Raw genomic sequence first — 15,154 nt, 5'->3', positions numbered from 1 at the left:
AGTGCACTTTGGAAGCATCAAGGAAAACATTACATATAGACTAAGTTAATCTGACACTCCATAAAATAGAAAAAAACTCATCTGTGGAGTAATTGGTTATTTTGATGGAAGGACGAAAAAATCAGTTCATCCATTTTTAGTGGTCATTTCATATTTAGGAAATTCAACGCAAGCTTTGATTTATACATTTTTAACGTGCTGAAGCATTGTAGATGAGAAAATTGCCTTTGCCCATAACTAGCTTGGATGAAATTATGTGACTTCCCATAAAATATAGTTTAAAAAATATTCTTTCATTGGAATTTTTAACTTCATTTTTTTAATATTAAAGAAAATTAATAAATTTAATTTATCTTTTTAATTCAATTTTAAAAATTAATATAAATGTATGCTTATACAATAATCTTGGAAACATTTGAATTATTTAGTTTGTTCATGAATCTCTTATATTCATTAATTGACCTCTTATCATTGTTCATTTTTACATTATTAAAATCAACTTAATTAATACATTCACTAATTATTTGAAATTATATGTAACATTGCTATATTAAATTAATTAAACATTGTGATTGGTTAAATTTCGTATGCTTGCACTTACATTTAATACTTCATAACATAAAAAATATATACTTTAACATTAAAAAAACTATAATTTGTTTCACTAATAACAAATTCTTCTACCCACCAGCCGCAAGATGGGCCGCTCTCCCCACTCTCCCGCCCAGGCACTTTTTCAAACTGGAAGATCTGCTGCGACTCCCCTGTCTCCGTCCTATTCCAGCGTGGCTACTGGAGTCGCTCCTGCTCCTCCTGCAGGTGGGGCTTCTTCTGTGGGTGGGGCTAAGGATTTTTCTGCATCTCGCCCTACCTCTTCTGCGGATGGGGGTAGGGTCCTGTTTGCCCCTCTGTCGGCTTCTAGTTCTCCTGCTCCTGGTTCTGGCTCTTTTGGTTTCGAGGGAAGAACTTTCGCTGATGTTGCCGCCTTTGAGGTTGGGCTTCATGGTGATTTCCCTCATGTTAACTCATCTAGCCCCTCTCTAGTTTCGCCTGTAAGTGCTTTAAAGCCTATTAGGGTCCCTTTGGATTCAAATTCAGTTGAAGACATTTTACAAACGGTAGATGACCTTTCTTCTTTTGCTGCAATTTTTCGCTTTCGTGGCTATTGGCCCTCCCTTGCTGATCTACATGGTTGGATCTCCAAGAACTGGTTGCCACTGATTGATTATAATGTTCACATATTTCCCTGTGCTAAAGGTTTTTTTATAGCTAAGTTTGAAGATTCTAATGACAGGAAGATTATTTTATGTCACAATAATTTCTCTTGGCAGGGCAGATTTCCACTTATGGCCAAACTGTGGCATATGGATTTTGATCCTCTCTCGAAATCCTTTAATAAATACCCTATCTAGGTTCGGCTCCCTAATCTTCTGATTCATCTTTGGCAGGATTCAATTTTTGAATCTATTGGGAACGTTATTAGGGATTTCTTATATGTGGATGCTGACACTTCGGATATTTTCCACTCGACCTGTGCTTGCTTCCTTGTTGACTTGGATGTTTCTAAAGGTCTTCCTGAGGTGGTCTGTTTGGATTCCCCAAGGGGGTCTTGGTCTCAAATGTTGGATTTCGAGGGAATCCCTTTTCGTTGTAGGAAATGCCACTTGACGGGTCACGTTGCTGCTCGTTGTGTAGCTGGGAAATCCAAACCTAGGCATTCCCCCTCTTGGTGGACTGGGGCCTCCTCTAAGCATTATACGGTGAAAAAATCCTCGGTTGCTCCTGCGGTTTCATAGGTTGAGGCTAGTGTTCCTTTCGTGCCAGTGGTTGCGGAGGTTGCTTTGGCGTCTCATCCTGTGGATTCAGTGGCTATGGGCAGTGTTCTTTCCAAGCTGGTGGTTAAGGATTGGGTCTCTCCCCCTGCTTCGGTTGACCCTCCTAGGGGTCAATTTTCGTCTGTCTCTCATAGGGTGTTTGCTGAGGCCTCTGCGTCCCTTGGGTTCCACGAGTCGTTGTCCTTTAAGGATTGGGTGACCGAGGCAGCGAAGTTTGAGGACGGTTGGATTATGGTTAAAGGGAAGAAGGCTAAGCCTTATGCTCCCCCTTTAGATATGACCCTTTGGTCACATAAGGGTAACCTCATTTTAAAAGGATAATCTTTTGTTCCCTTATGCTGACTGGTTCTTCTGGGTTGGTGTTATGGTCTTGTCTTTGGTTTTTTGGTATCTGGTTTGGATAGCCTTCCTGGCTGCTTTGCTCTAGTCTGTTTGTCCTTTCAGATTCCAGAGTTTTTGGTTAATTTTACTGGTCATATCTACTGGTTTCAGGTCCCTGCAAAACCTGGTTTAATTGCTTGGCTGGTTTCAGGTCCTTTTAAAACCTGGTTCTGCTTAATGGTTTATCTTTCTCTTTGATGTAATGGGTTTCGGGGGCCCTTCAAAACCTGCTTTTACCTTAATCTAAAACAAATTCTTCTACCCAGGCTTGTCCCTTTGGTGAAATGGTGGGGCTTCTTGCCTGCAGGGCCTACAACCAAAGTTCAAGTCCCCACAGGGCCATTCTCTACTATGGATCTTAATTGAGAATGTTTTCCATTGACCCTTGGTGAAATAGTGGGGCTTCTTGCCTATAGTGCTTACAACCAAGGGTTTATAAATGTTAAGGCTTGTCCCTTTGGTGAGATGGTAGGGCTTCTTGCCTATAGGGCCTACAAACAAGGTTCAAGTCCCCACAGGGCCATTCTTTACTGTGGATCTTAATTGAGAATATTTTCCATTGACCCTTGGTGAAATAGTGGGGTTTCTTTCCTCTAGTGCTTACAACCAAGGGTTAATAAATGTTAAGGCTTGTCCCTTTGGTGAGATGGTGGGGCTTCTTGCTTATAGGGCCTACAACCAAGGTTCAAGTCCCCACAGGGCCATTCTCTACTATGGATCTTAATTGAGAATGTTTTCCATTGACCCTTGGTGAAATAGTGGAGCTTCTTTCCTGTAGTGCTTACAACCAAGTGTTAATAAATTTTCGTGCAAAGCCAACAATATGCTTTGTTTTTAAATGTATTGTCCTAAATTTTAATTGCTACTACGCTCAACTTTGACTTCAGCTCCCGCATCCAATTTCAGCTTTAGCTCTCGCGTTTGACTTCGATATCTAGCATCGGCTCTTGCATTTGGCTTTACGGTGGCAACTCTGACTTCCAGTCCTATTACAGTTTCTACTGCTTTTTGGGCTAGGGCTTCTCCTGTTCTTGGTGGGGATATTCGTTCCCCAGAAGCTATGGGTGGTTCGGCCATTTCCTATGCTGATGTGGTTGCCTATGAGGCTGGTCTTGGTGGTTAGGTTGAGCATCCAGGGACCCATGTTGTTCCTGTTACAATAAGTAACCCTGTGCTCATTCTTGACTTTGATATTGTCGATGAGATTTCTACTCAAGTGGAGGACTTCTCCTCTACTACTGTCATCTTTTGTTTTAGGGGTTTTTTGCCCTCTTTGTCGGATCTGCATGCCTGGATTTCCAAATTTTGGGAGCCCATTGTTTCAGGTATTGTCCAAATTTTCCTTGTGGTAAGGGGGTTTTTCATTGTGAAATTTGCTTCTAAGGAGGATCGAAATGCCATCCTAAGGTGTGGTTTCTCTTGGGAGGAGAGGTTCCCCTTGATGGCTAAACCTTGGTATGTGGATTTTGATTCGTCTATTGAATCCTTTAACAAGATTTCTCTGTGGGTAAGGTTGCCTAACCTTCCCCTTGACTTATGGATGGATTCAGTTTTGGAGGTCGTGGGAGAGGCCCTAGGGGACTTTTTGCTGGTTGACTCTGTGTCTTCCAATGTGTTTTGAATGACGTATGCATGCCTCCTTGTGGAGATAGATGTCTCTAAGCGGCTTCCAGAAATGATTAAATTGGCCTCTCCCATAGGCTCTTGGAATTAGCTTCTTGATTATGAGGGAATTCCATTTAGGTATCAAAAATGCCAAAAGACCAGCCACCTTGTAAGGAGTTGCTCCTCTGGAAAGGTTAGATCAAAAAATTCACCTTCTTGGTGGAAAGGGGTTTTGGATGATCACTACATTGTTCAAAAAGCTCCCTCTATTGGGGATAGTTTGGGTGATTCTTCTCAGGATTCTTTGGAGACAGATTTTATTATTGTTTCGCATGATTTAAATGTTTCCCCTATGGTGGTGGCTAATACCTTTGTCCATCCTTCAAATGCTGCTATTTTTGATTTGGCTAATGCTCTTCATGTGGCCCTGGATCCAAGGGGAGTTGTTGCCCCTTCATGTGGTGGTGGTTCTTTTGCCCTAGTTGGTAAGGATTTGGGGGATTCTAATGGTGTTTCCCCTATAGTGGTGGCCAATTCTATTGTCCCTCGTTCGAATGTTGTTATTTCTGAATTGGTTGTTGCTCCTCATGCAGCCCTGGCTCCAGGGGGAGTTGTAGCCCCTCTTTCATGTGGTGGTGGTTCTTCTGCCCTAGTTGGAAGGGATTTGGGGGATTCTTGTGGTTTGGATGACTTTGCTTGGTAGAAGGCTGCTAGGATGGTGGATGATGGATGGACAAAAGTAAAGGGAAAAAAGGTCAAGCCCTCTTTTCCATTATTTGATATGTCTCTACATTCTCAAAAGACAGGATCTAAAAGTAAATCTTGAGGCTCAAATTTCTTATCCAGTTGCTTGCCTGATCTTTTTAGTGGCTGTCCCTTTTTGTTTTGGTTATCCTAGTCTCATTGGCACATTGTTTTGTAGCTTGACATGGTTTGGGTTTAAATGTATTCTTTTGTAACATGGGGTCTCAGAAGCCCGTTTAAACTCTGGTTAGGTGGTAGTAGTCCACAGTGTTATCTATGAGTCACCTTATTTTGTCAGGCGACTTGTTTCTTCTAAGGGTTGTTGTTTCTAAGTTTGAGCTTCATTGAATATTAAAAGATCTGTAAAGGGTTTCAGGCACCCTTCAAAACCTATTTTCCTTATCAAAAACAAATTCTTCTACCCTTAAAATGCTTCATGTGAATTACTTTAAATAGTTTACTTCTTTGCATTAAAAATTTGATATTTATCATAACAATAGAAGTTTCAGTGACAACAACAAATTTATGCTCTTTCTGATTAGATTTGAACTCAGAGCTCTCATACCCAAAAGGCAAGGACTACAACTCGCAAAGAGCTCTTGTTTTTCCTAATATTAATTGTAAAATAAGATTCCCAAATAATTTGTCAATGAAGAACAATCACCACGACTATTTTTGATGAGGACTCTTCATTTGAATGGAGTTCTTTCATATTTAATAGATATATACAAATCATCTAGAAGTTTTGTTTGGATTGAAATTCTCCATTCAAAGTTTAGTTGTCTTACAAGATATTTGAGTCTTGCATATGATAGATTTTTACTAATACAAAATATGAGAAGCTGATTTAAGCATATTATAAGATTTAAAATGTGAAGAATCATAGGTTATATGACATATAGAAGTACAATATCATAAGCAATTAAGATATGAGAGATAGACTCAATGATAATATCATTGGAAGTGTGCACAATATTACCACTCTCCAAGTTTAAAAATTATGTGAGACATGACGTTTATATAAGACTTAGGCAAGGATACTCAATAAAGAGGGAAATGGGATAAGAAAAACTTTTAAAATGAAGGAAAATTTAATGATAATTCACAATTCTTCCACAAAAATCAAGATTATCTCATTCTTATAGAAAAATATCATGATAGAAATAAGGACCATGCAATCATATTCAAAATGTATTAAAACATGCACATGGAAGCATGACCTAGAGCTAAGGATAAAATACCATGATAATGCATAATGAAAGTAAAGGTCTAGTGTTTACAAGGACAAATAGAAAGTGCGACAACTTTAACTAAATGACTCAAGAAACATAGAAATGAATGATTTTTTTATATTTCTATAAAGATTAATTACATATTAGATCTAAAGTATATGGAAAGAGTTTGTGCTTCAACAAATCTAAGATAGGTATGTTATGGAAATATAGGCTTTAGGGAAGAAATCAAAACGAAATATCTAGTGGTCAAAAAATGTTCATATATATAAGCCAAATTAATTGTAACTAGATATTATATGTGGAGATTGTTTTTTGAAGAACTAAATATATAAGCCAAATTTATTGTAATTGGTCAGATAACATTTGTACAGATCAATTCTCAAATAACATGATCTAAAATAAACAAATGATTAATTTTGATTTGATATCTTTATCACCTTAAGCTCTAAAATTAAAAGATTAAAATCTATGAAATATTTATAAACATTTGTTAAAATTAATTTTTTTAAAGGATGTGAAAGGAAATATTTATCTTTTATCGTTATTTTACTTTGATAAGAATATATTTTCATATTATTTTCTTATATTTTATAATGAGGTGGAGCTTAGATTAGTTATTAGTATTTATCAAATAATAAGAGAGACTCACAAATTGCCATGGTGTAAACTTTTGACTAAATTTAAAAATTGATTTAATTATTTATATTTCTTTATAAATTATAAATAATAATAAAAAGTTGTTAGAATTATTTATGTTTTTAAACATTGTAGAATAATTATATTTTGAATTAAAAAATCTATAGACTTACGATATAAACATAATGACCTACCAATTGACCTTCCAAACACATTCTACATACTCATTGCATAGGAGAGTACAATTGCTATTAATGTCTCTAATTATTTTAAATGTATTTTACTATAGATTATCCACACTCATTAATGTAAATTAACTTCTACTTTAATATATTTATTTAATCAATCTAAACAAATTATATAAATTGTAAATATTTATTTAATGATTATTACCTCAAAATTATTAAATATAAACATCTATTCAAAAATTATTATTATTTTATTTTTTTAAATCTTTAATTAAAAGCATTCAAAAGTAATTTTAAAAATTACATGAATTTTATAAAGACCACTAAAACATGTCTATACTTACATGATCTAATAATTGTTTTTTTTAAATCTTATTATAAATCTTTAATTAAAAGCATTCAAAAGTAATTTTAAAAATTACATGAAATTTATAAAGACCACTAAAACATGCCTATACTTATATGATCCAATAATTGAATTCCTTGCTCAACTCTATTATTGAAATGAGAATAATAATTTTAAATTTTATTTTCTCATTAATAAATATAATTCCCTTCACTATTACACATCGAAGAAACAAAATCATTGGAGCTCTTAAATTTGTTAAAGTTTCTTTTTTCCCCATTATTAAGAATTTAAGAAACTAAATCAATTCTGATACATATGTAAGAAATAAATAATTCTGATACATATGTAAGAAATAATCATATCCTTTGTATAAATAAAAATGATCTAATTATTTTTTATTCAAAGAATAACATAGTTTAAAAAATTAAATTCCATTTATGAATAATATAGACCAACAATGTTTTTTTTGAGTCTTCCTAATTTTCCAGTCTTCATCTTTTCTCAACCCTATCCAAAACCCCTTCTCCCTTATTCTGTCTCTCTAAAAACCTTGCCCTCTTATAATGAAGTCCTATTGTTGTAATTATCCATTGTCCGCGAGGCAAAAGAGTAGAATAATGATCCCTACAGTAAAATAGGTGTTCATTTAGATTCTCTAGGGAGAAAGAGCTATCAACCACAACAAAGCAGCATAAAATAGGAATGTATCCTTCCCATTTTGCAAATCTGGTCCAGAAGTCAAATTTAACAAAGTTGGTGACTGTGTGAGCATCAGAGAATAAATATTCGTTTAGACTTGACTCCGCTCCTTCCACTGCTCTTCTAATCACAATGCTCTACTTCGGGACATTCTGAAATAAAAGACAAAACAACAGCTAAGCTAAATTTTTATTAGCTACACACCACTTATAGATAATAGTTTTTCACAATCCATTACAATTCTTTGCTGTACTTTCTGGGCAGATTGTGTTAGAATTTTTTGCATCAACATTTCGGATCACACTCTGTGATCCATCATCGGGATATGAGAGCTACAGGAAAAATATTGATACAAAAAATTCTAACACAATCTGCTCAGAAAATACAGCAAAGAGTACACACCGTTTGTCAAAATATAATGCAAACTAATTATCAGAACTAATGGCCAAAAGTGAGTAGAATTTTCATGATGAAAAATAAAAAATATCGAACATTAAGACTAGATTTATGATTGCCTGTTAAAAAAGACAATCGATATCATTACCTTCAACTTATCAATGCAATTCCAATTACTGCATTGCTGCAAATACAAGAGTCTTATATAATTTTGAACATGCAATTCATCAATATTAGCCATGTTCTGCGGCTTCTCAGAAGAGCCGATCACAAGTTCCCTCAAGAAGAGCCTTGTTGGCAGCACAATGTTTTCTAACTTTTTGCGAGATGCAATGTGAATTTCGTCCATGCTGCTCAGGCTGAAAAGTGTTGGCAGTTCGTCAAGCTCAGGACAGTCTCTAACTTGCAACTCTCTTATCTTCAAGTTACCCTGCACAGTTTTCAAATTCTGGCAATCAAGTAGTCTAAGACATTTGAACTCCCCACATCCATTTATTATAATCCCCACCAGGCAAACTGGATCTTCAAAAATTAGCAAATTTATTGCTTTTAGATTTTGACAATTATCCACCTTAAAATGTTTCACCATCACATTTCTGTCAAATATTAGCATTTCCAGACATCTCCTGCCACTGAAACGCAAGCACTCAAACTCTACTTTCCCACAACCAGAAATTTGCAAATCTACCAGCTTGGGCAGATCATTTATTCCTGACACACTTTCCAAGACTATACTTTTCAATTGAGATTTTTTCCAGGCAGCTCAGATGGCCAAGACTCAGCTCCTCAAGCTCCGGGCATCCACTAACATTTAATTGTTTCAGCTCTGTGAGATTATTTATTCCTGGCACACTTTTCAAATGATAACAAATTTCAATTGCAATTTCTTTGAGGCAACTTAGATGTGCAAGACTTAGCTCCTCGAGATCTCAACAAAAGCCAATCTGAAGTTCTTGCAATTGGGAGGGTGCCTGAAGTTCAAGATAAATTTGTTTAAAGTTCTCAATGATCTTTAAAAATAGCCTGAAACAATGATAAAGAAATAAATTTCACTATAACGATTAAGGAATTTTAGAGGCCAGCCTTAAACATCACACACTAAGGAGAAAATTAAGCTTGGAAAAAATAAGTCAATTTTGACTATTTAACACTTTGTCTTGGAAATATCAAAATATACAGCTTAGTGTGTGATGTTTAAGCCATCCGAATTTTAGGTATACAGCGAAAATATCAAAATACCTGTATGTGATTCTCCCAGAATATTTTGAGTTGTCCACGCTGGATGTTCAAACACTGCACATATCTTAGAGAGATCCATGAAGGAATGCCCTGAAACTCGAGCCCCCGTAGTTTTCTTCCAAACTCAAGCTTGAGCCATAGTACAGAAGATGACCTCTCAATACAAATATCTGGTTGACCTAAAAAGAAAATAATTTGACACCACATAGATTCATCGAACATGGAATGGAAACACCTGAGATCTTTTTTGGCCAGGATATTTTTCAAGCCCATTGATTCCTACATGCACACAAGCAGTTCAATTTTCTATTAATACAGTAACATATTAAAATTTGCAATATCACAATACAAGGAAGAAATCTGGAGGGGTGATAAGCATACCAAATATTGAAGATCTTGAGGACTGCTGAACTCCAATGCCATCTCTCTTCCTAAATCCCTTAGATGGTCATGCATTCTCAATCCAGGCTTCATACGTGAACCATATGTTTCATGTACATAAATCTCTGTTTCCTCTACAAGCCACTTGTCTTTGAGAATTTCCAGGGAGTGTTGAGCATTCCAACCTGAAACCTCCCATACTCTTTCAGCTATGGATCGCTTTAGTTTCCCAATAAAAAAACAGTCAACATCCATAAAAATCTGTTTTTTTTCACCGCTCAAAGAGTCAAAACTTATTTTTAGTTTGTGCTTTACATCTTGAGGTAGTGTCTTACGAGTTTGAATTAACGCTAAGCTCAGAAACTGTAAGGTTTACCATGAAAGTGTCGACCCAGAACTTGGAGAGACAAAGGCAACCATCCACACGCCTCTACAAAGGCCTCAACCAGCCTCTCATACCTGTTAGAAGAATGGGGTTGTTTGAATGCATGCCAACAAAATAGTTCTCTCCCATTGTTTCTATCCATTCCTTTTAGATTATAACCATCAGTGATCCCTGCCCTTATAAGCATCCCAACATCATGAGTTGTAACAATAATCAGAGTGTTACAAAATTTATCTACGATGTCCATGATCATTAGAGAATTTAATTGGTCCACATGATCAATGTCATCTACAACAATGAGAAAGCTTAAATCGTAGCTCCTTTGCAAATAATCTTTCAGATAGCTCATTCCTTCCTCTGTACTGGTAGGATTGATATTATGATTGTGGAAGAGATCTTTGAGAAGCTCACCTTGCAAAGAAGGTAATCGACCAGTCCCTGATTCCTACCATACATCAAACAAAAAATTTGCTCTACAGTAATTTGAACTCTTTCGATTGAAAAACTCTTTGGCTAGAGTTGTCTTGCCAGACCCACCCATGCCAAAAATGCCAACACATTTCCCTCCTTCAAGCCCGCATTGATTTTCAAAATCCAGTACAAGTTCATTAAGGCACCGCATCTGAAAATCTTGTACAAGATTGTCAAGACCTACTGGATATGTGGCAACATGCAAACATATTTTCTTTTGTACTTCTTTTTGCACTGCTGCTAATATGTTTTTGCAGTCACTGGAAATTAATCAAGGAATGAAAGAAATGCATGAGAAAACAGTTAACCGATTCTGAAAAAGAAAAAGAATCTGAAAGCTCTGTGAACAGAGGAAGTAAAGTCCAAAATGGAGCATACACAATTCAGACAAATAAAACAGAGCATATACAGCTCTGCGTCATATCTAAATCTGATTTCAAATTACATTCAGTGCACATCGTACAACATGCATCCAGAAGGTTCTTGAATTCAAAATATCTAAAATCCTAACTGCCAATCATACTTTATTCTTGCTGTTAGCAGGTCATAATTTTTAGTTTTTCCTAAATTTCTACATTCATTTGTAGAAGTAGTGGACATCGTATAACATGCATCCAGAAGTTTCTTGACCTCAAAAAATCTAAAACCTTAACTTCCAATAATGGTTTATTCATGCTGGATGATCCTAAATTTCTAAGTGCTGCATGCATTCATAAACATACAACTGTCAAGGGTAGAGAAAATAGCTCCTACCTACATAAACCACAGAAATCTTACCTGGTAAATTCTTCGCCAGCCACAAATGGCATGGATTGAAGTGCTTCCTTCCACTCTGGAAGCTTCTCCAAGTACCTCCTCTTATTTTCAAATTCAGCAAATGCATTGGCATACCCCCCCTTTTCTATGTAGCGGAGGTCTGACGGTTTCACTTGATAGAAAACAGGAATAGTCTTGGCCTTTGTTTGTGACATTAGAACCAGCTCAACCAGACACCAAGCTGACTCTGCATATCTTTTAGAGAAAATGGCGATATGCACTTTTGCAGATTTAATAGTGGTCTCTACAGTAGAAGGAAACATCACATAGATTCATCGAACATGGAGTGGAAACACCTGAGATCTTTTTTGGTCAGGATATTTTTCAAACCCATCGATTCCTACATGCACACAAGCAGTTCAATAATCTATTAATACAGTAACATATTAAAATTTGCAATATCACAATACAAGAAAGAAATCTGGAGGGGTGATAAGCATACCAAATATTGAAGATCTTGAGGATGCCATGAGTGAAGAGGACAGCAGAGCTCCAATGCCATCTCTCTTCCTAAATCCCTTAGATGGTCATGCATTCTCAATCCAGGCTTCATACGTGAACCATATGTTTCATGTATATAAATCTCTGTTTCCTCTACAAGGCACTTGTCTTTGAGAATTTCCAGTGAATGTTGAGCATTCCAACCTGAACCCTCCCATACTCTTTCAGCTATGGATCCCTTTGGTTTCCCAATAAAAAAAAAGGCAACATCCATAAAAATCTGTTTTTCTTCACCACTTAAAGAGTCAAAACTTATTTTTAGTTTGTGTTTTACATCTTGAGGTAGTGTCTTACGAGCTTGAATTAACGCTGAGCTCCAGAAACTGTAAGGTTTACCATGAACGTGTCGGCCCAGAACTTGGAGAGACAAAGGCAACCATCCACACACCTCTAGAAAGGCCTCAACCAGCCTCTCATACCCATTAGAAGAATGGGGTTGTTTGAAAGCGTGCCAACAAATAGTTCTCTCCCATTATTTCTATCCATTCCTTTTAGATTATAACCATCAGTGATCCCTGCCCTTATAAGCATCCCAACATCACAAGTTGTAACAATAATCAGAGTGTTACAAAATTTATCTCTGATGTCCATGATCATTAGAGAATTTAATTGGTCCACATGATCAATGTCATCTACAACAATGGAATAATCTTTCAGATAGCCCATTCCTTCCTCTGAACTGGCAGGATTGACATTATGATTGTGGAAGAGATCTTTGAGAAGCTTGCCTTGCAAAGATGGTAATCGACCAGTCCCTGATACCTCCTGTACATCAAACAAAAAACTTGCTCTACAGTAATTTGAGCTCTTTCGATTGAAAAACTCTTCTTGCCAGACCCACCAATGCCAAAAATGCCAACAACTCTAGCCGCACATTTCCCTTCTTCAAGCCTGCATTGATTTTCAAAATCCAAAACAAGTTCATAAAGGCACCGCCTCTGAAAATCTTGTACAGGATTGTCAAGACCTACTGGATATGTGGCAACATGCAAACATGTTTTCTTTTGTACTTCTTTTTGCCCTGCTGCTATTATGTTTTTGCAGTCACTGGAAATTAATCAGGGAATGACAGAAATGCATGAGAAAACAGTTAACCGATTTTGAAAAAGAAAAGGAATCTGAAAGCTCTGTGAACAAGGGAAGACAAGTCCAAAACGGAGCATACACAATTCAAACAAATAAAACAGAGCATACACAGCTCTGTGTCATATCTAAATCTGATTTCAAATTACATTCAGTGCAAATCGTACAACATGCACCCAGAAGGTTCTTGAATTCAAATGATCTAAAATCCTAACTGCCAATCATACTTTATTCTTGCTGTTAGCAGGTCATAATTTTTAGTTTTTCCTAAATTTCTATATTCATTTGTAGAAGAAGTGGACATCGCATAACATGCATCCAGAAGTTTCTTGACCTCAAAAGATCTAAAACCTTAACTGCCAATAATAGTTTATTCATGCTGGATGATCCTAAATTTCTAAGTGCTGCATGCATTCATAAACATACAACTGTCAAGGGTAGAGAAAATAGCTCCTACCTACATAAACCACATAAATCTTACCCGTTAAATTCTTCGCCAGCCACAAACGACATGGATTGAAGTGCTTCCTTCCACTCTGGAAGCTTTTCCAAGTACCTCCTCTTATTTTCAAATTCAGCGAATGCGTTGGCATACCCCCGCTTTTCTATGTAGCGGAGGTCTGACAGTTTCACTTGATAGAAAACAGGAATGATCTTGGCCTTTGTTTGTGACATTAGAACCAGCTCAGCCAAACACCAAGCTGACTCTGCATATCTTTTAGAGAAAATGGCGATATGCACTTTTGCAGATTTAATAGCGGTCCCAATGGTAGAGGGAAACAACTCCCCATGTTCTTTCTCTTCGGAATCGAGAAATGCTCGGATGCCTACCCCTTTAAGGGAGTTGTAAAGCTGGGTAGCAAGGGTTTGTTTGACATCAGGGCCTCCGTGATTAATGAACACATCAAACAATGTCGAAGATTCAGAGACCATTCTTCTTCTGCCATCAGGTTCTATTCCAGAGAATGCATTAAATCTCTGATTTTGCTGGTGAGATGATGAAGACGAGGCCATTGATTCCAGTCCAGAAGCTAAAATCCCTTGACAAAAATAAAAACAGAGAGCCAGACAGGGGATTTGGTTGAAGGAGATGAATTATTGTGGAAGCGCGAGAGTGACTGAATTGGGTTCAGTAGTTTCCTGGAATAAATAGGGTAAAGAAGACCAAGGAAAATACTTCGAAATTAGACAAGCGGCGGTTTGTGAAAAAGGAAGAAAAAGAGTACAGGAAAATAGATGAGAAAAGTAGCCGGTGTAGGGTCATTTCATGGAAGCATACAAGGGAGCTCAAATACAGGTTTTTTTTTTTTTTTTTTTGACTTGTTGGAGAAATCCTACCCGAATTTGTCGGTGACGTGATGAGTGGGAGAATCCTTGCAAAATGGAAACATCGAATGGCCTCATTAATTCTTAAAATCCTTTATCTTTGAATAAGATGAATTATTGTATTTGAGGTAGGCAATATACTATTGTATTCATTGTTCTTATTTTTCTATTAATTTGAACTAAATGACAATTTTTATGCAACTGACATATTTCTAAAAAAATTAATTTATTGATGAATTTTATATAATCTAAAAATTAATTTTCACCATTGTGATTGGTTGTTTTCATTTTGTCTTATAAGACCCCTTTTTTCGAAGATAGCTCCATACTGATTTTGATCGGGATGATTATAGAAATAAATTAATAAACTATATTATGTTGACAAAAATACTAAGTATTTAATTATTTTTTAAAAAATTATTCATTTAGTTTTTACAAATGCAATCATAACCTTTTAAATTTAATTTTTATTTAAGACATGTTTGATTTTTTTATTTAACATTTATCAGACACTTAATTTGAAACCTACTTAAATATTTTTATATATTATTTTTATATTAAATTTTATATATTTATCTAAAATATTTTAGCTATCCAAATATTATTTAGAAATCTTATAGAAGTAATTTTAAAAATAAATCTTTAGATATTGATATCTATATGAGAAAAGAAAATCTATTTTTTAAGTAAAAGTGAAATTAATCATATATTTCATCTAAAAGTAAGATTTTCGATCTAGTTCTTTGTTAAGTTGTTTGATTGGAAAATATATGTAAAGTTAATTTTCATATAAATTTACAATTCTATATTGAAATAAGTTTTTTAGACTTTTCAAGTTCTAAAATAAAATAGAAAAATATATATTGAAGAAATCTTATAGATTG

General features: G+C 35.7%; 2 protein-coding genes across 5 annotated transcripts; both read right to left on the bottom strand.

Annotated features, from left to right (window-relative positions):
• Nucleotides 1-7,385: 7,385 nt before the first annotated feature.
• On the bottom strand, nt 7,386-9,072 carry LOC149530805 (uncharacterized). The gene is made up of 2 exons (XM_089809198.1): nt 8,217-9,072; nt 7,386-7,824 (listed from the first exon to the last, which is right to left on the bottom strand). The coding sequence occupies exons 1-2, from the start codon at nt 8,679-8,681 to the stop codon at nt 7,810-7,812; spliced, it is 480 nt and encodes a 159-aa protein (XP_089665324.1). The 5' UTR covers nt 8,682-9,072; the 3' UTR covers nt 7,386-7,809.
• A 1,560-nt stretch (nt 9,073-10,632) lies between these two features.
• LOC149530804 (toll/interleukin-1 receptor-like protein) lies at nt 10,633-14,338 on the bottom strand. Of its 4 annotated transcripts, XR_016358556.1 has the most exons (4): nt 13,426-14,338; nt 11,803-12,908; nt 11,322-11,700; nt 10,633-10,804 (listed from the first exon to the last, which is right to left on the bottom strand). XR_016358556.1 is itself a non-coding variant. In XM_089809197.1 (2 exons), exons 1-2 carry the CDS (start codon nt 13,956-13,958, stop codon nt 12,515-12,517), a joined length of 927 nt encoding a protein of 308 aa, XP_089665323.1. In that variant the 5' UTR covers nt 13,959-14,338; the 3' UTR covers nt 10,633-12,514. The 4 variants fall into 4 exon arrangements, 1 of the variants encoding a protein (XP_089665323.1); XR_016358555.1 differs by having other exon boundaries at nt 10,633-11,700; XR_016358557.1 differs by having other exon boundaries at nt 10,633-11,700; nt 11,803-12,752.
• Nucleotides 14,339-15,154: the final 816 nt, after the last annotated feature.

This window comes from Cupressus sempervirens, chromosome 11 (assembly GCF_028749045.1).
Source record: "Cupressus sempervirens isolate cs-2001-9-10 chromosome 11, ASM2874904v1, whole genome shotgun sequence".
NCBI classification, from domain to species: domain Eukaryota; kingdom Viridiplantae; phylum Streptophyta; class Pinopsida; order Cupressales; family Cupressaceae; genus Cupressus; species Cupressus sempervirens.
Note: the sequence above shows the minus strand (reverse complement) of the source record. Positions and strands in the feature narration are given on the sequence as shown.

What these genes read in the sequence shown, in the direction of transcription:
- LOC149530805 (XM_089809198.1), bottom strand. Translation starts at nt 8,681, where the DNA reads ATGCTAATATTTGACAGAAATGTGATGGTGAAACATTTTAAGGTGGAT.
- LOC149530804 (XM_089809197.1), bottom strand. Translation starts at nt 13,958, where the DNA reads ATGGCCTCGTCTTCATCATCTCACCAGCAAAATCAGAGATTTAATGCA. An exon ending in GCTGGCGAAGAATTTAACGG is followed by an intron (nt 12,909 to 13,425) that starts GTAAGATTTATG and finishes ATTAATTTCCAG; the next exon opens with TGACTGCAAAAACATAATAG.